The sequence below is a fragment of the Ammodytes marinus genome, assembly GCF_949987685.1.
Source record: "Ammodytes marinus genome assembly, chromosome: 3".
In the NCBI taxonomy this organism is placed as follows: Eukaryota; Metazoa; Chordata; class Actinopteri; order Uranoscopiformes; family Ammodytidae; genus Ammodytes; species Ammodytes marinus.
Genome location: NC_137232.1, coordinates 8,801,193 through 8,825,328, shown reverse-complemented (window position 1 = coordinate 8,825,328; position 24,136 = coordinate 8,801,193). Strand labels below are relative to the sequence as shown.

Genomic DNA, 24,136 nt, shown 5'->3' with positions numbered 1-24,136 from the left:
TCTCTGTCAAACACCCAAAAATCACACGCACGCTCTATCTCTCTCATCACCTCTCTTCCTCACTGTGTCATCAGCAGACGGTCAAGGTCGGAGGTTCTTATTTTTAGTCGCCCAATAACAAAACAACTTGTCCTGGCCGACATTGAAAGAGAGCGTCCATCCCCGGGGGCCCTGCAGCTTTTACACTGAGAGCATGGCGGCTGCTCCCCAGACTCCCTCACAATCCCCATCACGTCACTGCTGCCACGGCCACGCCAGCCATAGTAATGCAACAACAACAACAACAGCACAGCAGTGACCTAGCAAGAGCCCTGCTATTTATTAAACAACAATGTCAAACTAAATGAGTTAATTCAACCTAAACTGTCGAGGAAACCGATTGCCTTAAACCATTAAGTATTATTAACTCAAACAATTCAAGCATAGAACATCATTTGATTTGCATACAAGTAACTCAAGTATTTATTGTTAAAGACCTACTTCACCGGTGGGAATATGAAGGTGTATTGAACTCTGAGATCCTATGTAGTATACATGTGCAAACATTTTTGAAATTGCTTCATCCTAGCCTTAGAGAAGGCAGAAAGACAGCTGGGCCCAGGGAAGACTGAGGAAAGAAAAACCTAATTCATTATATTATAATAGCGATGTTATAATGATAGAACGTCGGTTCCGTATGGGTGAAGTATTCCTTTAATCATAATGCAACAGGGTTCACCACAGGTAAAACCATTCATTGTGATGCTAATAATATCCAATAGAAATGAGAAATGAGCAGTTTTTGTTAACATGGAAACCATGTGAGAGGAGCTTTGATTCAGTCTATTATCATACAGTGTGGAGAAACAGTGTGTCCTCTGTCGTTTGGAGCAGTTCTTAACTGGCATGGTGCATTGTGAAGGTGTGAGTGAGTTTGAATCCAAATGTGCTCATAAGATAGTCGAATGGCACCTGAAACCCCCTTCTTGACACCTTTCCAGTGTCAGAGTATGGCTGTTTCCAACAAAAACTGTCACTTCCTGAAACCGAAAATCTGACTGTCACACCTATTTTTCACAGAAATGAGCAAAGTGTGCAGTCTCTCTCTATTTTCCTCTTTTAACAGATACACTTCTGAGTTGCCTTGTGCCTTGTGTTAAGAACCAAATGCAACACAATTAATGCCTTTGTGGAAAGAAATCACACAATTTTTTTTTTACCTACAGTTCCCGTCCGAATGTAGTGCAGAATTTCAAAAAGAAATCCAGAAAAACATTTAAAAAAAATATTAATTATTGTGCGTTTCCTTTCCATAAACTATTGTCATGCAGATATTAAAAGTTGGACAGTTGGTGGCGCTATAACTTCCAGCCAGGTGCCGTTCAAGATGTGCAAGTCAAACTTAAATCACACAAAGACAACATGGAAAATGAGATAGAGATATGGAAATTGTGATTGTTCAACTGATTAAATAGGTTTGTGTACTTTATGACTTATTTGCTAAGTCTGTTTCCGTTGCATCCATTCTTTATCATCACTTTTCATGTTTGCAGGTATATTTGCTTCGGATCCCTGTGCTGTCATGACTATCAGTATGTGCACTTTAGAGTGGTGTTACAATTTGTTTAGGTGCTGAGTACACACAAGTTGTAGGCTTTGAGACTAACGGTGTACATGTAGACAGTCGAGGGGCCTCAGAAGGATAGCAATTCAAGGAAGTGTGTGTGTCTTCTGTTTGAGTGTGTGTATGTGACTTTCCATAGCCACATAGTGCAAATGGATATGCAGTCTCTTGATCATACATTTCCACAGCCCTTCTCAAATTGGTATGTATCAAACAGCGCTGGTCAGCAGGGGGAAAGAATCATGAGGTAAAAAAATTGCCATGTATGTTCCAGCAAAAAAAAGAAAGAAGCCTCTTCAGTAACGGAGGTGGAGGGATAGTACAGCTTAGTAAACATGGGATTTTCCCATTCGAGGATTCCGTTCATATTGCACTTGTCGGGGGATTATTCTGTCCCATAACCCCCCCCCCTCCCCCCCCCCCCCCACGAACGAGGAGAAAATCCCTCCTATTCCAGACAATCTGCTGCAACTCATCCTAACTCCAACCGCAAATAAGACCTCCATCAACGGCTGAATCAGACAACTTAGACAAACAGCCCCATAGCCAGGCGACTGGGCCTAGAGCCAGACACTCCTAAACGCTGCTCTCCTTCTTACGCTTTCCGTCGCCACTGAAAAAAAGACCTGACGAATGCAACAGAACATTTCCAAAAGACCTATTCAGTTGCCTTGTATCAATGGGCGCTCAAAAAACAGGCAGACAGACTGAAGTAGCACTCATCATCAGGAATAGTACTACAATTAGAATCAATTAGTAAAAAAAATCTCTAGCTTCACATACATAAAAAAAGCTCAATTATCTCACTGTATAAAAGAAAAATGTATCCAATATTGTAACCAATCAAGCTTCATCCTAGATGTTAGAATAGAAAGGGAGACAAAAGTCAGCTGCTAAAAGATTAATAAACGCTGTGAAAAGCAGGATAGAGAAAGCTTTTAGATGTACAGGCCCCAATGGGTGGTGGAAAGGCATTGATTTTTTTTTTTTTGCTGGAGTCGTCGCTGTCGTCTGGCGAGATGGTGCTCCGAAAAGAGATTCGAAGCTTTTCATGATAACAGCCCTGGCCTCCGGGTGACCTGTGAAATTGTGCCTTTTAAGACATTTAGGAGTCTGGATGGATCAAAAACACTTCCCTCTCCACCTTAATTCCAGGTCATTTCTCTGGTCATTGAACACGTTTCAGGTGGATCGATGGTGGGAGAAGTGACACCAAAGTGACGGATCGATAGTATGGATGCCATCTCCTGGTGGCCAGCAGGAAAGAGATGGTGTGTTTGTCCGTGTGTCGTCCCGTGACATGGCCACACCAATAGGAGCAACGCGCCTTCCATTATACAGATCAATAGCCATTTCGCATCTCGCAGGCTTTTCAAAGTTTGACCAATGAAAGGAAAAGAAGAGTGATTCAGAGCTGGCTCACAAAAATACATCATATGAAGAGATACAGTCTGTCACATGGTGATTTATAGTATGCTACAAAAACATTGGGACGAGAACACAGAAACAGAAAAAAGGCAGATGTGATCCAACTTGGAGGGAGATGGTCGTGGACAGACTGCGATGGAGATTTACAACAACCAAGGAGTGTATATAAAGTGTAAACAAGCGACAGATTGCCTGCCATCCACCCACACACGCACACATACACGCACACATACACACACACACACACACACACACACGGGCTGCATTCCAATCCTGTGGAGCCGGCCCATTGCCCCTGGCAGCCGGTGCTGGTAATGGCATCGCACTGGCTCAAAAGGAGTGCAGCATGGTGGTCGCCAAGCCATAAACCCTGCATGCTGAATGTGGCAGAGCTGGGCTGCAAGGATAAGAAATTAGCTGTTTGATTTGTGACTCAAATATGAACAACAACTACAGCACATACTGGGTATTAGGACACATTCTTATTACGGCTAGTGAGTTGTAATATAACACTCTGTCGCAATGGCAACAAGGCTGATGTCTCACCAACTTGTTTTATTGTTGTTTTAAACTCATCACATCTGTACCTCCTGCAAATTGATATGTGTACTGTAGATATCTCTCAGTGGAGTTTTTCGGCATAACATTCCAGCATAATCACTCCTTTTACTTGCGATAACTCTATCTATCTAGACAAAATTCAATTCAAGAGTGCATGTCTAAAAAATCACTGAAACTTAATTGAGATTGTTATAATGTATCAAGTCTTCAGATGATTATCGCCTGGATAATACTGCTCCCCTCGGTTTTATGGAGTTTTATAATACGTTTCAACTTATTGGTTAGCTGTCCGGCTACGATTCTTTGGTTTCACACTCATTGCTCTCATTGTGTGGTTTTTAAATGCCAGCCTGTTTCAGTAAAACATGTCCTAAAAGCTCACTGTGCACTACCTGCCAGGCACAAAAGAGCAGACAGACAGAGTAAGTGGCTAGCCAGAAGAAAATAGTGTAGCATTTAGCAGCTAAGGAATCGGGTATATTGCTCTTTTGGAAGTGACCAAAAATGGAGCTATTTCCAAAAATACGACTCAAAAATATTACCAATGTTTCTGTGTTTCTGCTGGATGCGCATATCAACTTAAAACGAAAATATGTCAATGTTGTGTTTAGAGCTCATGTCCACTGCATAGACAAAAAAAAAATCAGCTTCTGCAGGTATAATTCAGAAATCAAATATGTAATCCCCTGTTGTGTTCTGCACGATGACGCAAATTCACTTGCACACGTGTTAAGGGCAATGAATAATGGCTTGCAATACCTGTTGTCAGCAAGCCCAGAATAAATAAGGCCATTAGTATCAGCCTTGAAAGCCCTGCATAGGTCGACCCAGGTGCAAGCAAAAACACAACACATCATTCAACTGTATACACACACACACACACACACACACAGTTCCATCCTGCCTCCTTTCACCCATGTGACTTTATGGACACCTACCTGTCCATAAACCAGGGAGATGGAATGGGGAGACAGAAAGTGACTCGGAGAGAATTGCCCAGTAAAACACTGCACCCTAATCTCTTGCCACCAGCTCAAATCCCCTGTCCTATTAAATGCCCTCTTCAACCCTCCTGGTAGAATTTTTTATTAACTGTATTCGTCCAATGAGACCTTGAATTCTCTGCCACTTTGGCCGTGACATTGGGAGGAGAGCTTAAAAAAAGGAAGAAATCATTGCCCTTGCTGTGAACGTGGGGATCCTAATAACTTTAATCCTCCAAATAAAGAGTATCTATTTCTGTGGTAAACAATATGGCATCGGTGCTTTGGGGAGTGAGTCAGGAACAAGGCAGCTGAGTCATAGAGGAAAGAGATACAATGAGAAAGAGAGAGAACGTTTAGAGGAAAAGGAATTTTTGAAAGTGCACACGTGTTAAAGCTGGAGCCAGCAATTCTGGAGAGAACGGTTGCTGTCAAAATCACTTTGTGAAAAATCAGTGAATATCTCCTCACAAGCCTGAAAACAAATCCAGTGTTAATACACAGCCTAGGCTCTGTAAATGGGCATGTTGCTATGGCGGGGCCCCTTTGTCTACATAGCCGTTTACACTAGGCTGTGTATTAACACCAGATTTATTTGTGCAGCTCACACACAGTATGGACAGGTAGCGGATGGCGAGGAAGATATTTACTGATTTGTGTTTTTTTGACAAATAGTGATTATGAAAACAATCCTTCTCCAGAATCGCTGAACTTAAACCACCTTTAAACTGTGTGAGTGTTTGTTTATAAGGGTGTCAGACATTATAAGTGTGATTATTCCTTCGTTCCCTTCTTCTGTACGAAAACTGCACGGGCAAATAAGCTTTCACATCAAAAGGCATCATGCCCTTTAGAGTGTCACGGAGCCGAGGTTTTAATCCCCTTCTTTCCATTACCTCTGCGTCTCCACATTGCTACCTCTGTGTTTCATCATGCAGCTTCAGAGGCTCCAGAGAATTACAGGACAGACAAAAACAAGTTTGAACGTAAGAAGAGCTAACAATATAACGGGGTTGTTATACCCAAGGCTCGGTTTGCCGTAGCTAGGAGTGGCATGGCAACACTTGAAAAACAAAAAGGTAATCCAGTTGGAATGAAAAACTTTGCTTTCAGAAATTGCACCAAACAACCATGTGCCCTACTTTGAATTCACTTTTGTTTGTATCCAATACCTTTTTTTAAGAGATTGTTCAATACGTAGTGTTCTTTACCTGAAAACAAAAGAACATGTTCATATTCAAAAGGGATAATGTGCTCGATCCTGGAGTTGTCCATCAATCTTTATCTGCAGTTTAGTCCTTAAACCATGTGTGTACTCATTTCTGCATACAGAGCTTGATTTATTCATTTGCCTTGTGCTTCACAATGTGCCCACATGTTAAGTGTTTCCTGAATTCAAATACAAGCTAATCAACAGTGGTGCACATGTGCATGCTGGGGTTAATCCGTTTCTAAACAAAACACTACTGTCAACCATGTCAGCATAATTGATAGAAATTAAGCTATCATTCTCCCAATCCTGAATTTCTCCATCAACAATTAACCTGCTGTCATACATCTCATATTAATTGATATAATTATTATGTGTTTCCATTAAGGTGTAATAATCTAAAAGCCTTTTAAAAACAAATGCATACTCAAAAAGTGAAACACTCACTCATGGTCTCACTGCCGGTGCACGCCAGAGCAACAGATGGGTGAATGTTTATGTGCCTACAATTAGTGCATTAATGTGGTGACGTAGGGACGAGCGAGGGGACTGCTAACTAACTGACAGGAAGTTAGCTAAAAGAACCATTAAGCTAACATCACCTAAGAGACCGGTCTGGACTTTTCTTAAATCTTTATCTCAAAATAACTCATTGAAAATGCTCTTAATAACAATATTCTTATTGTGAATTTGGTAGAAATGTTGTCAGCAGTTTATAGTATTAAACCAAAATGATCATTTAACTATAACGTATGCCTATAAATGGTAAAACGAGAGAAACTTAACATTTGGAGTGGTCTCTTATTCTATCCAGACCTGTATGTCAAATGAAGCTAAGCAAAAGTTCAATCAGGAAAACATGACTAATTGCAGTCTTAACGCTCACGATTTATTTCTCCTTTTCCCTTGTCTTCTGCGAAGTACTTGTATACTACTATAGTATATATAGTATAGGCGTTTCCAATCACATTCACCGTGATCTATAGGAGGCAATCACATCGTCGCCGTATATTTTTGAAACCATCCTCTCTCTGCTGCCAGTTGTCATTGCAGTTTGATTGTGTAACAAGCATGTTCAACAAAAAATGGTGTGCTCCTTAAATGTGATTCATAAAGTCCTGATTTAATATAATTCAGTGTATTTAGCTACCAATCGTTGATAAGGCTTGACATACATACAGTATATGCTGATGGGGTTGTAACAAAGCCGTTCCCTTGCATGGAAAGAAGACTACATTACTTGCATTTGAAGGGAAATAGTGCAAAACATATAATATATAATATAAAATCAAATAACATGAACATAAAATAAGACTTACGACCATCAATCCATTGCTCTAGTTCATGCTGGGAAGCTCTCTCACATGCCTTTAGCCTGGACGCATCAGTACAGCTATAATGGCCTCATTGTCTGGGATGTTGCTCATCCTAATCGTTCCCTGTTGTCGCATTGGTCAAAAAAAAAGCAACTCTAGATTAAGGCTTCTGTGATTTTAAAAAGGCCTTTGGGGGATGTTTCAAGATGTAAACATATAAGGCCTGTAATTCCAAAAGCAGGTGGAAGTAAGTCAGATTTTAGAAGTATTATAAAACGTGTACGTAAGCTCTTACGCACCTGTTGTGTGTGTATGCTTTGATAGGCCTGTGGCATATGTATGCACATCAGCAAGTAGCTTCACTCAAAACAAGCCAGAAAGATATTATTCAAAACCGTTTATTTATATGAAAATGCAACAGATAGCATCTTTAAATTGTGGTACAACAAAGAAACCTCCGACCAATTTGCTCATCCTCATTCCAAGCAGTGCTCTCTCTCTCTCTCTCTCTCTCACTCTCTCTCTCCCTCTCTCTATCTGTCTCAGTGTGGTCCTCCAATTTCAATTTCCCAGCTGTCACTCACTATCTCACCTATTCTCTGCTGTTTGCCTCTCTGTGCCCTCTTCAGTTCGTCACAGATTCCCATCATTTCTGTTTTCAGCATCTGCATATAAACCCCACCGAGACCCCTCTGGCCTCCCCCTTCCCGAAGGCGCTGGAAATGGAGAGAAAAGTGGTAAAGGAGCGATTACGATGTCAATTCATAAACGCTGCGCGCCCCCCCCCCCCCCGAGAGAGACAGCACAGAGATGAGAGCACCGATGCCACCGGTAAATTACCCACCCAGCCGGGACAAGTCATTTGCTACACAGTGGAGCCAAAATAACAAAAACAACAACAACAAAACCAGCATAATATGCATACACCCAACGCGGGAAAAAAGGGACAAACTGCAAACTGGAGGTAAATAAGAGGGAGTGAAAAGGGATAAGGGCAACTCAGAGCGGGGATGTGTGTTAAGGCTTAAGATGTGTCTCTATATGCAAGTAAGTGTGCGTGTGTATGTGTGTGTGTGTGTGTGTGTGTGTGTGTGTCATCACCCCTCTACAGGTGTTCAGCTCTCTTGGCTGAAGGCAGCAGGGGAGAATTGTACAAACAGATGGGGGGGAGGGGGTGAACTCGCAATGCAGGACTGAAAAAGACTCAGGTGGCAGAGAATAGCAAGGGCCTGTTGTCTCGCTCACTCACAAACACACACAGCTTTTTCATATATTCTTAAGCATCAGGTGGCCCGCCACAGTTAGATAAAAATCTATTTTGTTTGCAGCATAGCATAAAATGAGAGCCTCTTGAGGTTTAAATGGTGTGTGTGCGTGTGCGTGTGCGTGCGTGCGTGCGTGTGTGTGTGTGTGTGTGTGTGGATGAGAACGTAGCAGAGAGAATGGGTAAAAATGCAGCGGCTGTGTGCATTGCAGCAACATAAAAGTGTGATTTTGAGACGTAGTAAAGGATTAGTGAGTCGATTTTTCTTTTGCATTTATGAGGCAGAGACGGAGCGTTTCATATCTGCTCGATATATATTGGAGCATGACTCGTGAGAAGCAGGGAGAGGGAAATGGTGATGGGGAAAAAAAGCTTACGCAGATCGTTTGAAGTTCCAAGAAAAGGCGAAGGTTTAACATTATTATTAGCATGTCTTTCAGCGTTTTCCATGTCTTTCTTTTCATGCATTCAGGCGGGAGAATAATACGCAGGAGTTTATAGGATTTTCTTTAGTGAAAGCTGCAAACTGAAGCTTGCTTTTTTTTTTTATCAGCTGCTAAAGTAAGTGATAGAACTAATGATTTCCCACTGGTGTCACTCACTGATGACATAGCGGCAACCTTCACATACAATGAAGGACGATTGGAGTAGCAGTTTCAGAGGCTGCTTATGCAAAAGTACATTGGCCTGCTATACAACCAAAATCATAACGTGTAACAGCATACAATAATGTCTTAGGAAAATGTGTCCTTTCAATGTTGTGACAACAGTTTGGAGCAAACTATTTTGGCTTGAATATTGTAATGCTTTACCATGTTTGTGGATTTCATTTTGTTTTGTTCATCAAGGGTGTCTTTGCTGCCTTATGACACGCTGCCACCGCAAAATGGAGCCTTAATCTTTTACACAATCATTTTATTAAATTTGTGTGTACTTGAAAGTCCAACAACTTTAGCCCACACCTTTGCTATCAAGGGCAACTGCTAGCCAAGTGCTTGTCTTATCGCAGCAAGCCTTCCCAGAGAGGTGGAGGCTGTTATAGCTGTATATTAATGCCTGTGGATTTTGAAATGGGATGCTCAACAAGCATATAGATATAATGTAACAAGATGTATATACTGTATGAAGGGTTTCGCATTTATATAAATTGTTTCCCTATTCAATGTTTTGATTGAGGATTTCAGATTTGATAACTGAAAAAATATGTCTTGCTAAATTTTAAAGGAAAAATTCTGACCCTACTTGCCAGCAACCACCATTGTATCCTTGACTTTGAGCTAGGCATGACCTTCAGCATTGCTCCATTCAGCTTCACAGCACGTTGTAATAAAGCAATGGGGAGACTGGGACACAAAATAATAACATTTATGCACATCATACTGTATGTAAAGAAAACCAAAAGAAGAAAAATCTCAGATGTCACAAGAAGGCATCCAAGTGTTTCTCAGCATATCCTTGTCCCACATTATTTTAATTAAATCCTTTAAATATTAAAAGGGCTTGTGTGTAGTATTTATTTGCATTCCTCGCAGTTAAGAGCACATTCTGTATCATCTCATGCTCCCCGTCAAAAAGATGATGTTTGAATATGGTATGGCTCTCTGGGCGAGTGTCACTGGCTTTAAATCATCTTTGTCTTCACTCCAAGGAAACAAATATGCTTGAAAGATTTTTTCATTAGCCTTTAACTATTTTTACTATTAGCCAATATCAAAATTGATATTTGAGAATAACAAAGAAATTATAAAAATGCCCAATACATTAACCGATTGTTCTTTCTTTTTACACCTCAGGAAATACACTGGGATGAATGAAGAAAGGTATTGGAATCCTTTTGGAACAGTTCACTTTCACATAAACAGTTTGATAAAACAATCTCAGCACAAGGTCCATTAAGTAGCCAGTCTGGAACCCTTAAATGGTGGTCATCATCATTTTAGTGAGATTGCTTTTCTCAGCTGCTGTCTCCAAGATCAATTATGGACTTTTAAGGGGGAACTGTCCAACCAAGGTCAATGACAGCATCAGTCAACAAGTGCCCCAGAATGATGTATGTATGACTCCAGAAGTATAGTGCAAAGTAGTTTATAGAGCCACTGAGTTTGCAATTGGGTGTGTGAAGACACTGGATTTTGATACAAGAGTTGACTTCCCTCAGTTGCTCTATTAACCATGACCACCAACGTTACTGACCTTAAAGCTGGGGTGGAGGATTTGGGGAGAAAATGGCAGTTGGGATAGAGATTTGAATCCAAATACCTCAACCGCTCCACTTGTTCTCTTTGGTCCCTCCCCTATGGTCCCTCCCTGACACGCTCTACACCAACAAAGTTGTGCCAAAGTGAATGGACAGTCCCAACAGCCAATAAGAACAGAGAATCGGAGCCTCGCTCTGATTGATCAAAGTGTCAGCTCATGTTAACTTTGACCAATCAGAAATCATATACCCCAGCTTTAAACCCATTCAACCCCTGTCAAAAAACGTCCTTAAATTCCTTAACAAACCTGTACTTTATCCCTAACCACCATTCCCCTTAAACCTAATCAAGTCATTTGTGTGCCTAACCCTTAAGAAACCTTAACCACAGTTCTTGAATCAGTTGTGTATATATTTTCCAAAATATAATTATAATTGAATATTTGTGACAACCAAATATGAACCGCCAGTGTATCGGTCAGACTCTTAACTGTGTGCCGTCTGGTCGGTTTTAACCGAAATGGCAAAAAATGGCACAGTATAAAATGAAGCATGCTGATTAGATGAGGCCTATAATATCCCATCTAATTGACCTATGTATTATTAGTCTATGTTAAAATGCTACATGTTATTAAAAAGGTGCTTTGGAGAACACACTTTAGAGTGAACTTTTCCATGGAGCAGGGTGCGGCGGTGTAGGCTGGTTATGTAGCAGAATGCGGCCGCTCCTCTGAGGGTGTTCCCTGGCTAAGAGCTCGGTGTGGGGCCCCTCCACTCTCACAGACAGATGTTAGAGCTGGGCTCGGCCAGCCACTCTTCCTGTAATGAGAACTCGAGGGGGCCCGTTTACAGGCCCATACACACACACACACACACACACACACACACACACACACACACACAAACCCTCATGCACAGGCACTGACGCATACCTGCCTTTCCACATTCGTAAAAAACACATACTGTATAACCCTAACACGACGTCAGAGCCAAACAGTGAGAAGCAGGAGTGGTGAGTGGGCCAGAGGTGGATTCATGATTTAATAATAATGTGCTGGTTAGAAAAATGAGTGACCTTCAGACTCATACAGACACACACACGGGCATTCATGTTAACATACAGTGTCTCCAAGTGACAAGTTATTCTAATAGAGGGCAGGGAAGAGCGAAGGAGAGGTGGGGGGCAGACAGAGAGAGCTTGAGACAGTGTGTGTGTGTGTGTGTGTGTGTGTGTGTGTGTGTATGTGTGTGTGTGTGTGTGTGTTTAATGAATGAACACAGCACCTACTTCATTATTCAGCACTCTAGTATAAGCTCCTAGCCAGCGATGACCATGTACTGTATGATGGGCAACGTGAGGATGTTAATCATGATTCAAATCTGAGTTTTTCTTCATTTCTTCATACTTGCACAAGTTCTCTTGTTTGGCATGTTTGAGTATGTGCATGTTTTATGTACCTGTGACAGAGAAATGCAATTAGGGTATGCATGTAGTGTGTGTGTGTGTGTGTGTGTGTGTGTGTGTGTGTGTGTGTGTGTGTGTGTGTGTGTGTGTGTGTGTGTGTGTGTGTGTGTGTGTGTGTGTGCATGCCAGTTTGTTTATACGGGTTAGTGCGCTTGCTACTGACTCTCAGACTGTCTCCAGGGTATGTTTGGCCTTGATAAAGTACAGCCAGCCTAATAAAGTCAACAAAAGCTAAAGTCGGGGTAGGATTTCAGTTTTTAATTGTCCTTAACCCAAACGCCTTTCCAAAAAAGGAGAATCTCCATGGGGTCCTGGCGAAAAGAGGCAGAGACTGGAAGAGGAAGAGAAAGAGAAAGGGAGGAGAGACAGATCCTGAGGGAAGGATAGAGAACAGTGCGATAAGACTCGGCTAAGCCTCGCTGTCGGTAATTACCTCCACACTAATGCTGCACCAGGAAATCCCTGCATGGAAACAGATGAGGGGCGGAAGAATGAGAAAGAAGGAGAAAAAAAAAGTATTCTTAAGGAAGACGAGAGATTGAATTTGCGATACCATTGGCTCCTAGATTAGACAAAGAGAGACAAGGAAAGAGACACAGAGATGGAGGGAGATAGAAACAAGGGGGAGTGGGATGATGCAAAGCGATGGGAGGAGTAGGTACACACTGACCCAGATCCTCCTCCTGGTAACACAGGGGGAAAGGCTGCTGTATGTAGCCATGGCTGCTGTCTGCTACAGGGCCACAGCTAAAGCATGCAGAGATACAGGACACAGCTATGAGCTATGAGCTAAAGCAGGGGCTGCAGTGTGACAGCTGCTCTGAATCACAAAAACACATGCAGGGAGACATGGACAGGTTTGAAAACTATCAAATTGTGACAAATTGTGTTTTTTTCTGTTGCTAACTACACGAGTACAGGCCTGTTGGGCTGACAGGTCCTCAGTACTATCTCTCTCCTCTTTCGTCCCGGGGTGGGAGATGGAAGCACCGTTGGGAATTTTCTCCCAAAACACACAGGGACAAATGAGGCCCTGAGCATCCTGTTAAAGATTGAGACAACCCAGCAGAGAGTTCATGTCCCCCAGGATTTCACCTAGATAAACAGACACACACTCGCACGCACACACACACACACACACACACACACACACACACACCTATACACATACAGTACATGCAATTACTGAGCCTTTGCCACAGTCAGAGGGAACTGGCTGTACCTTTACAGAGAGGAGGAGTAGGAGGTTGCAGTGTGTGTGTGTGTGTGTGTGTGTGCGTGTGTGTGTGTGTGTGTGTGTGTGCGCGTGTCAGTGGCCCAGTTACAGCGGAAGGATAAAATTGCAGCATCCGTGACAGGCCTTCTACACATAGCTGGTCCCACCTGTTCATTTGAAATGCTCCACCTGTGCAATGTGTATGTGTGTGTGTGTGTGTGTGTGTGTGTGTGTGTGTGTGTGTGTGTGTGTGTGTGTGTGTGTGTGTGTGTGTGTGTGTGTGTGTGTGTGTGTGTGTGTGTGTGCGTGCGTGCATGCGTGTGTATGTGTGTGTGTTGGTACGAAGTTTAGAGGCATCGACTTTCATGAGTCATAAGAAAACACAAAGACATAATTCCTCTGCAAACTCATCACAAAGCAGCAGGATTAATGGATCATCGTGCCAAGCTTTCTATAACAAGTTGAAGTTATGGCCAAGCAGCCGGTATGTGAGAACTGTTGGTCACAACTCAAAACACTTCAGACAGTTGGAAAGCTGTCTATTTTTTGTACGTGCTTTATAGTTCGTGGCTCCCACACTTGCATCCGTATGTTCATTAAACTTGATTAGTGCTTTGAGTAAAACTTCAGTTGCCATGCAGCGTTTTTCTTACATTGTTTTAACCAAGTCATGTATTCCGTGTGCACACATTGAATATATCTTCCTGGGAGTGTTTCATTATCTTTGAACATAATGCAAAACTATTTGTTTACTATTGTTAAATCATGCATTGTTCCATCCATGTTTACTAGCTTGCCATTATTCTACTTCAATGCCTTGACTCATGTATAGCTATGTTTGTTTGTGCATTACCAACATCAACCGACATCCATTGGGGCAACTTTGCAGGTTTTTGCTGAAGACGCCAAAGTCCTGTCTCCTTTAAAATAGCGACACAAGCACATCCAAAAAAAACAAATACAGAAATTGGACATAAGAAATAGCCGAAACTGTCCTTACTTTGTCAGAAAAGTGTTTGTTCATTGCTTCATTCAAATGAATAAGCTGATTGCAAAACAGGTTATTCATGGCCTTTAAATCAGTGACAAAATCCCATAATCCAGTATAACATTACCATGATGTCTCTCTGCGTAGGAGCTTAATATTAAAACACTATAGCCGAGCATTATCAGTCAAATACTGCGCATCTCCTGGCCATTTTCATCCGTCCATCTGTCACTCATCAATCAGCGCTCAGCGTTATCACAGCTGTCACAGTAGATCAGGTCCCTGGTGTGTTCTCACATATCTCCAGCCCTCCAATAAGCCTGCACACTTGTGTATGCAAGTGCCCACTCACACTGAGCCACAAGCTATTGGAAAGACCTAATTGTCCAGTAGGTCCGCTTTCAGCACAATGGATAGCTCCATTGCTTCTGCAGTGCCATTGGCTCATTTCAGGACCAAGGACAGTGCCAGACGCTGGCTACACAAATGCTTGTGTGCAACTCAACAGTTGCCTTGCATTGTATTTTCGGTAAATCTGCCACAATTCTGAAGGAGAATAAAAACCACACACAGCCAGTCACACAATAGCAGTGACGCAGCTTTAAAAGCCTCCACGGCCATCTGTGATGCATCCATACGTATTAAACATACAAAGGCTTGACAATACATTGTATTGAAGAAGACAAAGTGTTTTGCGTCAGTCCCTTTTTGTTTCTGTGATACATAATGATTCACATTTCAGTGAGAATTAATACAGCAATACGGTAGGTAAACAGACATAGGATACGCAGAACAGATTTCCAATCACTAGCCATCATAACCGCTGCAGAAGGGTAACAGACTCTGTAGCATCTGCTGGCAGGCTGGACTAACGCCAGGGGCGCTGACACTAGTACTGTAACTCTTAACAGCCAGCACTAAATAACAGGCCTCTTATCAGGCCTGTATCTGCCGACTCCTGCCCCATGGAGTTTTGAGTGACAAACTGCCCAGAGTAGTACGAGCCTGTTCCTACAAGTGGAGAGGAGAAGAGTTTGTGTTGGTATAGGGTTACGTTTTCTGTGTAAAGGAGTCCTTAAGAAAACGACAGCATGTGTACGGGTGTATAGGTAAAATCTCTGCCAGCTCCTGATCAGCTTGTAAGTGGCCAGCATATGGGATGACAACTGTTGCCTTCATGGGGAAATGGTCGGATTAATTGAAATTGAGCACAGATACGAGAAGAGACACAGGAGTGATGAGCACTTAACACAGTCATCAAGGCAAAGCCACACAGGGACTGTGTGTGTGTGTGTGTGTGTGTGTGTGTGTGTGTGTGTGTGTGTGTGTGTGTGTGTGTGTGTGTGTGTGTGTGTGTGTGTGTGTGTTTTGTGCATGTGCATTTGTGCCAAGCTTTAGACTAATGAAGGAAATAAAAATTAACGCTTGATTAATGTGGGTGCGGGCAGCCCCAATACCTGTGGATAATCATCAACCTTGCAAACCATTAGCAAATACACATCGCTAACGTTTTCTAATGGGGTTGCGTGTGTGGACTGACAATGAAGGGTGTGTGTGGCTGCTGGCAGTGCTGAAGCAGGCAACTAATGCTCCCTGCAGGGCTGACCTGAATATGGGGCTGCCCTTTGCAGCGAAGCCGCAGAGCCGTACACTGGCTTCAGACATAATAGCATTGTAAGCAAGCGAGCATAAGAATAGCACCCAGAATGACATAACAGCCAGTGGTTTATAGTTAGATATGCTACCATTACCAGCACACACACTCTATGTACGGTATACATTAGACATAGATACATGCATACTGCAACACTCCTTATGCATTTATTCCATGTATATCCATTAGATTTGTATTTGCACTATTTGAAATGTTAACAGAACATGTGACTTGTATATGGACATTGTATTTGTTACTGGCCATTGCTGCTTAGTATATATACTAAACCATTGTATATATACAAACATTTACACCTAATTGCACATCACTCTGTCTATTCTTCACCTTTATTCATCCGGCTCACTCGTCTTTCTTAGTTAGTAATCCCTGTTGCTGTGCAAATGTATTGAGAGCCATGGAAATCAAGGGTTTAATCCCTTTTGTTTGTGCAAATAATTGGCTAGTAAAGTTGATTCAGATCAGATTCTGATTCAGAATCAGTCATTTTGTCCCCATCTAATTAATTGTAGGGTAGGGTTATAATGGAGTATAGCCTTAAAGGAGGGAATTTTCTTATTTGTTTTCTTGCTGAGTTACAGTATATTATATTTATATTCCAGTGGCATGCATAAGCATAAAGGTGGGAAACAATAGGGGTATGGGCTTGTCCAAAGGTAGCAAAATATTCCCGGCAGCACCTGTAAAGCTCACTCATTAGCACTTTATACTTCTTTGTTTAATCCATTTCAAATGAGAATATAAAAACAATAATTTGCTGTTTTATGAGGGGGTATTTATTTGAATGTATATCTATATCGAAATTTGTCACAATTCTGCACTTGCGTGCCATTGTTAGATAGATAAAGTTATCAAATCAAGCTCGACATCCTGAAGCTTTGGTTGAAATCTGTTTATGTGAAGCAGTTGCGATATGATACTCCCACCACTCCTGGCTCTGACTCCAAAACCACAGACACACACACACAGACACACACACACACACACACACACACACACACACACACACACACACACACCTCCGGGCAGAAGGCAGCAGCCACTGCTCCACTAAAAGCCATTATTCAAAATTGGCTCCCTTCTCTCTTCATCCTCATCCCTGACATTATCTGTGCACAAATTGGTGGGCTTCCACTGCACATTAACTTATAAATTAAACTGTAACTGCTGACTTCAGTAAGGGCAGGCCGATTAATTGAATTTCAATTTCGATTACGATTTTGGCTTCCCACGGTCATGAAAACAGGGTAATCGAAATAAAAAGATTATTGTGCCACACACCGTGGCGTGTAGGCTTTGTCTTGTGTGGTAAATGCAGCGAACCCTTCCTTCTCCACCTGTGTACTTTGTTCTGCTCTTGTCCAGCAAGGGTTAGGGAGAAGGGAGAAGCAACAGCGCATATTGCAAGGTGTTTTAAAAACCTTTTAAAATATGTCAGGAAGCCTTTAGACCAGAAGAAAGGTAACTAATACCACACAAAGTCTTCTAAAACCATTCAATAAAAGGAGCAAAAGACACATAAAGTTCAAGCTCCTTGGCTCCTGCCACCGCAACACAGTCATCTATTAAGGACACTTAACAGTACAACAGCCACTCACACTCACATTCATGAAAGAAAAATACATGTGCCCTATCAACACCGTTATCAACCTGGAATGCATTTAGTGTTTCACTGGAATCTGTGTATACATCTAAAAAATGATGAGAACAGCCAAAGAAAGTAAAGAATCTGATCTGAGCAATGAGTCCACATGTCTCCCTAAAGGCTTGCGGTGTAAACACAGCCCATTCTAGTTCCGTCTGCATGTCTGCACTTAACTCCAGAGTGCCTCAGCTGTCAAGTGTGAAGATTTATGAGCCACAGAGACAAAGATGTGCAGCTTTCTCCGTGACCCTCTCGTCCTCTAACCCTCTCCATCTTCTCACTCGCATCATTTCCTCTGAGTTCAGCCAGTCCCAGCTGTTGAAGAGGGACAGGTCAGGCAATATCTGTCCGTCTGACCCTTTGCTACTCTCATCAGTGTGTGTGTGTGTGTGTGTGTGTGTGTGTGTGTGTGTGTGTGTGTGTGTGTGTGTGTGTGTGTGTGTGTGTGTGTGTGTGTGTGTGTGTGTGTGTGTGTGTGTGTGTGTGTGTGTGTGTGTGTGTGGTGTGTGTGTGTGTGTGTGTGTGTGTGTGTGTGTGTGTGTGTGTGCGTCACATATGTGTCATCACTCCCGCACTGAAGAATAGCAGAGAGCAGTCCACGGATGAGATTGGGCCGGAGGTAAGTGATTGGAGGAGGACTGGAGCAAATGGATGAAAGGCGGACTGAAGTGGTGGCATAAGGAGCCCCTTTGAAAATCCTAGAGAGCTCTTGGGTGTGTGTGTGTGTGTGTGTGTGTGTGTGTGTGTGTGTGTGTGTGTGTGTGTGTGTGTGTGTGTGTGTGGTGTCTCTTCCCATGTACTGTGGGCTATGAGAGTGAATCACCACGGGAGCACGGGCAAGTGTCTGGCGAGACACTTACATCGTCTAACAGACTTCATTATCCTAAAGAAAGGGGGAGTAAGTGTGGCACTACACTGTAGTAGTGAAGGTATACACCCGCATACTCACACGACTCACGTATACATGCAGTTTGGGACGTTCCATTTTCGTAAATGTCCAAGGGAGTTGAAATTCATGGACACTATGTATTTGACTGTGACCTATCAAAGCTTGACTATGTGCTGCAAATAATTTTTCTGCAAATGAAAAGTTTAACTCTTATGAATGATCAATTGATTTACGCTTTGTTACTTTGTTGCTATAGGTCCTTATTTGTTCTGGTGTGACCACTCGCCTATGACAATGTTTGCTAATATAGGAAAAATACATTTGTTTAAATGACATTGCATTTCAAAGACCTAATGTTTTTTTTTCTACATGTGCTCCTGTTATACTACATTTAGCATCAACTGTTCTCAAGTAACTGACACTTGTAAACGTAGCGACGACAGTTTCACAAGGTAGACTTGATAAAACAGTGAGCTAACATCTCTCTTAACTAGCAGAGACAGGTGAAGTTCTTAAAGTTCTCTGAAAAAAAGGGAATATTGCACTTCTACAATTCCATGACAGCTCGGGAAACATCAACATCAAACCCCGCCTACCAGGTAAGGGTGCTGTCTGCAGTGGAAACGCAAACCATATCTGGGGTAACTGTTCCGTACCAGACCAAACTGTAATGCTCAGTGGAAACCATTGTTTTTGTTCAACCGCTGTTCCTAAGCTCAAGAGTAAACGCAAACTATTTTCTTCTTTTCTTTCATAATTTATTTACCTATTTCATTCCATTCATCTCTTCCATCTTTAATTCCTTATTTTCCCTTCTTTCAAGGCATCTCTCTCTCTCTCTCTCTCTCTCTCTCTCTCACTCTCTATCTCCCCTCTCCCAAAAGACACTGGAGATTCTAACACAATTCTGCAAAACCCAATTTGGCCGTGTCTCTGATGGAATCCCCTCTCTCTCCCTCTGTAGGTTAAGCCAATGGGCCTGGGATCTCTGAATGTCTAGGACCAAGCATGATTGGCCGAGACCACTCAAAGACCCCCTCCCCCCACACACATACACACACATAGAAAAAAAGGAGGAGAAAAATGAGACACCCACTCGCAGTGTGGTGCAAATAGTTCAGTCGGCTACTGAACTACATGCTCACACACACTGAATCTAGCACTAATCCCCTACTCCTCCCACACCAGACAATAGAAGAGGTAGAGGGGCTAGAAAGAGAAGGATATGGAGTAAAGATGGTGAGAAGGCCACGGTGGAATACCTTATATAAGGGCACAATAATAACACCGATAATACAATACACACGATAAAAGTTATCAGGGGAAAACAACGTCCTTTCGTTTTGTGACTTTCTGTGAATGTGTAAAACCTGCCACCCACTCAACACCACTCTCTACACTCATCCCATACTTAACACCTAGGCAAAAAGAGCAAGCTTGATGAGCAATTAAAAAAGCATTTGTTCAATAAAAAGCTAAAGTTCAATATGCCGCAGGAGGAAACTGTGTGGTAGTTGACGAGGTTGACGAGGCTTGCAGTAGAGCTTCATTTTCATCTAGCATCAGTAACCACAGAGTCCTTCTTCTTATTTGTCTCTGACAGCTGTAGAACTGCACTGGGATCAGTGGCCCTGTACCCCCCCCCCTCTATTGCTGCAGCCTGTGCCCCCCCCCCCACCACCATTGCTGCTGCCTGTAAGCCCTCCTACTTCGCCCATGGTGTGGGGTTGAGTGGAGATCAGCGACGCTTTAGGAAAAAGCAAGTGTTCATAAAGAAATGTGTGATGTTGCTCCGTGTGGCTGAGCCTTGCTTTCCCTGGCCGGGCAGGATTTGTGCCCCGTCCATGTGTCAAAGCCTCGTTGGAGGATTTATAGAGTGCTCCCATAATACACTTCTTCTCTCTCCAAAAAGGGGGGTGGGGGGCATAAATCTGCTCGTGTTATTTCCGTTCTTTATTTGCTAATGGGATCCTCAAATTACTATCCCCTTGGCTTTCTTTATCCCCCCATACGCACGCAGCAAAAAGCAGTGGCGTACACACCCAGAACCCCATACAGAAGCCCCTATATAGAAAACCATAAATTAGAAAAGGCCAGTGTCAATTAATCCTGCCTCTTCACAAGCAGGCAGCAGACTATAGCCACATCCCTAAAGCTGGTCACCAAAAGGGGCCTCCTCCTCCAAGGGGGCTGAATATTCCATTTCTCACTTGTTTGCATGTTTACCGACAGTAAAATGAAATGCACACAGTGTGTTTATCTGTATATAATGAAGCGGCAAAAAGAGGTTCCACCAACAAAGAGTCACACAGTGGGAAACTGAATTAAAATATACCGTGCTGGTAATGAGCTATCTAAATTCAGAGTTCATATTGCTTGGAATTACACAAAAGCAGAGGCTCAGGGCAGTGCTGGCACAAAAAAAAAACCCTCTATGGGCCTTTCTGCCTCGCTGCCAGGAGATTCTCCCCAACGACGACACGGACGGTCCTGGGAAAACATTTGAGCCACACAGCATGTATCCATGAATGATAGAATTCCTTTGTAAACAACATCACCTCCTCATCCCTTTTTGCATACTTGGCGGCTGTCAACATGTTGGCTTCACTCTATCAATCTCCCCACACATGCACAGGCAAACCACACACACACACACACACACACACACACACACACACACACACACGGGGGAGGTAAGCGCTTCAAGCTCTGATTGGTGACAACTCTGAAACACATACTAAGTAGATAGACACTTAGGCACACACACACACACACACACACACACACACACACACACACACACACACACACACAAACTAAGTCTGAATGGATGACTCAAGGCTGCCGGTGATTAAAGGAAGCCACACGTCCACGCTTTCCCCTGAATGAAACGGTGGCTGAATAGAAAATGACAGGAGTAGCGGCGCTTCAAAGTTATCTGGAAAACAGGTTAGCATATTGCCACTAGGGAGGTGGAACCTTTGCCACACTTGACACAAATGCATCATTTCATATATGATTTCAAAAACTGAAAAAAAGGGAAACAGATTCAGTGGATAAAAAGAAAATAGAAAGGATTTCATTTTTGGGGGGAGTTTCTTGCCTATGACAGGACACTGGGAAGGCAGCGAGGGGTCAGTGTAGCAACACATTCTGGAGACAATAGACTTATTTTCTCCTTGATTTAACTGAACTGCACACTGTCCCCAGGGAAACAATTAGAAACATGGTTTGTGCTTGCCTTTTCAACCTCCATTGACTTGGAAGTAATTTGTTTACTACTCAGCTCTGAAAGCAAAACAAAACAATCCATTAATATCTCCTTCAAATAAAATGTCCCTGTTGTGTCATGCTGTGTTACATATATGAACGTATCAGGTTGATGCACAATATCCCCAATGGGGTATTGAAGGGGTTTATGCAAGAAAACGCCAACACAGCACATGATAGTCAACCCCATTGTTGTCTGCAAGATAATCCGATTTAAATGGAAGTGCATATGAGGCAGTAGCTTGACCTCTGGGCCAGGTCAAGGCATGCAGTGGGTCTATTAACATACACTGTGTTCTTCCAAACACTGTAAATATGGCAGCAGCAGCAGCCAGCCGGGAAAAGGTGGATTAACAGTGTACCACTTGTAGAGTCACTCAAATACCGGAACTGACAGGTGTCATCTTGTTATTTTTACTGTGTAAAAAAAAGCCAGCATCGGTCTGCAGGGAGTTGATTAGCACGATACCTGTTGCCAAAATGTACCGGCTTACCTTCCTACGGCACATGCCAAGCTCACTGGAGGATTGAGCGGTCCCGCTGCAATGGGGATACGTACGGGTATAGACCTAAAATTAGCTCAGCGCTGAAGCAGAGCTGCCAACAATATGGCACAGCACATTTAATGACATCTGGATATGGATATCGCATATCTGGGCCTTATGTGTTTTGGAATGTTATTGGACTAATTGCAGCAGTGAATTAAATGAGTGTGTTGGTAAATCCCCTTCATTATACATAATGCATATAATAAACAACACATGATTGTTGTATCAGATGGCTCGGATTACAGTTTTGGGTAACTGCTGCTGCTAATGCAAACACAGGTTGACATGAAAATATCCCCACTTTCCTTGTAAGATCCAGTGTGCTGTCGTGTTGAATGCACCAGATGCACATTGGTTTCTTAAAGATACCACTTATTTAAGCTGTGGCAAGGATGTATTCATGCTTTCCGAAAATATCAGTGTGAATGCCATTTTATCATTAATAGCTATGGGCCAGGTGTGCACTTTTAATTAAGCTATATCATGCGTCAATTTTTTACATTTCAAACGTGCTGTTGTATTTGCACCATGTGGGCTATATTAATACTTATTTGCAGGTGTTCTGCTTTATCTGCTCCACTTTCCTCCTACCTGCCTTCACCTCCTACATCTCAGTCACAAACAAATCTTAAACCAGAAAAAACAACAGTCTCAAAACGTCTGCCAACGTAACAGAATGTTTCTCCTGCATCCAGCGGATCACATAAATATTAGTGATGTTACAACAATTGAGAAGGGGATAGGCCTACTATATCACAACAAAACTGCAAGTCCTTAAATCAATACTATAGCCGGTGTAACCTGAGCTGAATATAAAAAGGTCACGGTAAGATAAATATTGAGCCACACAGTAACAAACCCAGCTCTAACTCCCTATACAACTAGCCGACTGTAGGGATGCCACAGACAATACAACAAAACCCCTATAGTTGAATACAGCAATTATTAAGTTGCCAGTTGTCTCCACAAGCCCGTAGAGGAACACAATAAGTCATTTTCTACACACAGAGTAGACACTATACGCCGATGCAATCAGTCATCTGTAGGCTATCACATTGACATATCTCTGCATCGACTTAAACACAGCCTCTCCGGCCACATTCCCACATTCTATAATTAAGCCGTGTTGCACTTGCGGATGCGCGCCACGCAGAGCAGGCAAGTTGCCCTTCACCTACCGTACCTTTGGTGTGAGCGGCGCTCAAGCCCAGAGCCAGTAGAGCCAGCACGCCGGCTATTCTCAGCATCTTCTCGGTGGTGAAATTCAGCCCCGGGAAGGAGAGGGACTAGACTGCGACCTCTTTTCTCCTCTCCTCTTTATCTCTCTTCTTTTATCTTCTTCTTTCCGCCCTCTCCCTCTTATTTCAACGCCTCTGGTTTCGCTTCTCCTTTCTCTGCGAACAAGAAGTGTGGGAACAGTTCACTGATGATGTGGGACAAGACAAGACCAGGCAGGCAGCGTGGAAGGAAGGACACCGGGCGCCCCGCGAAATATCACCTCCTCGCCGCACCGTTGGCTATAGCCACGCGCTGGGTTGTCTGTGGATACACGGACGGTGTGGAGGCAGCAACTAAAAGTGGTTTGTACTGAGAAGAGACCGGAGAACTGCGAGCGCACCCCGGGACCAGAGCGAGCGACGTCACAGGGAGGGAGAGAGAGAGAGAGAGAGAGAGAGAGAGAGAGAGAGAGAGAGAGAGAGAGAGAGAGAGAGAGAGAGAGAGAGAGAGAGAAAGAGAGAGAGATGGATGGATGGATTCCGGCGCTTTTTTTCCCAATCTCCTCCACCTCCTCCGCCCCCCATTATATCTCTCTTTCTATCTCCTCCTCCCATCCCTGGTCTCTGGAGCATCCCCTGCCCACTCCAAATCACCACTGAGGCA

General features: G+C 43.0%; 1 protein-coding gene across 1 annotated transcript in view; it reads right to left on the bottom strand.

The window, feature by feature from the left end:
• Nucleotides 1-23,502, bottom strand: part of LOC307248586 (calsyntenin-2-like) — a gene marked incomplete at both ends in the record, with an annotated part of 246,647 nt that extends 223,145 nt beyond the window's left edge. The window contains one exon of the mRNA XM_080025007.1: nucleotides 23,439-23,502. Within this exon, the coding sequence (XP_079881133.1) occupies nucleotides 23,439-23,502 (64 nt within the window). The remainder of the gene's footprint in view (nucleotides 1-23,438) is intronic.
• Nucleotides 23,503-24,136: the final 634 nt, after the last annotated feature.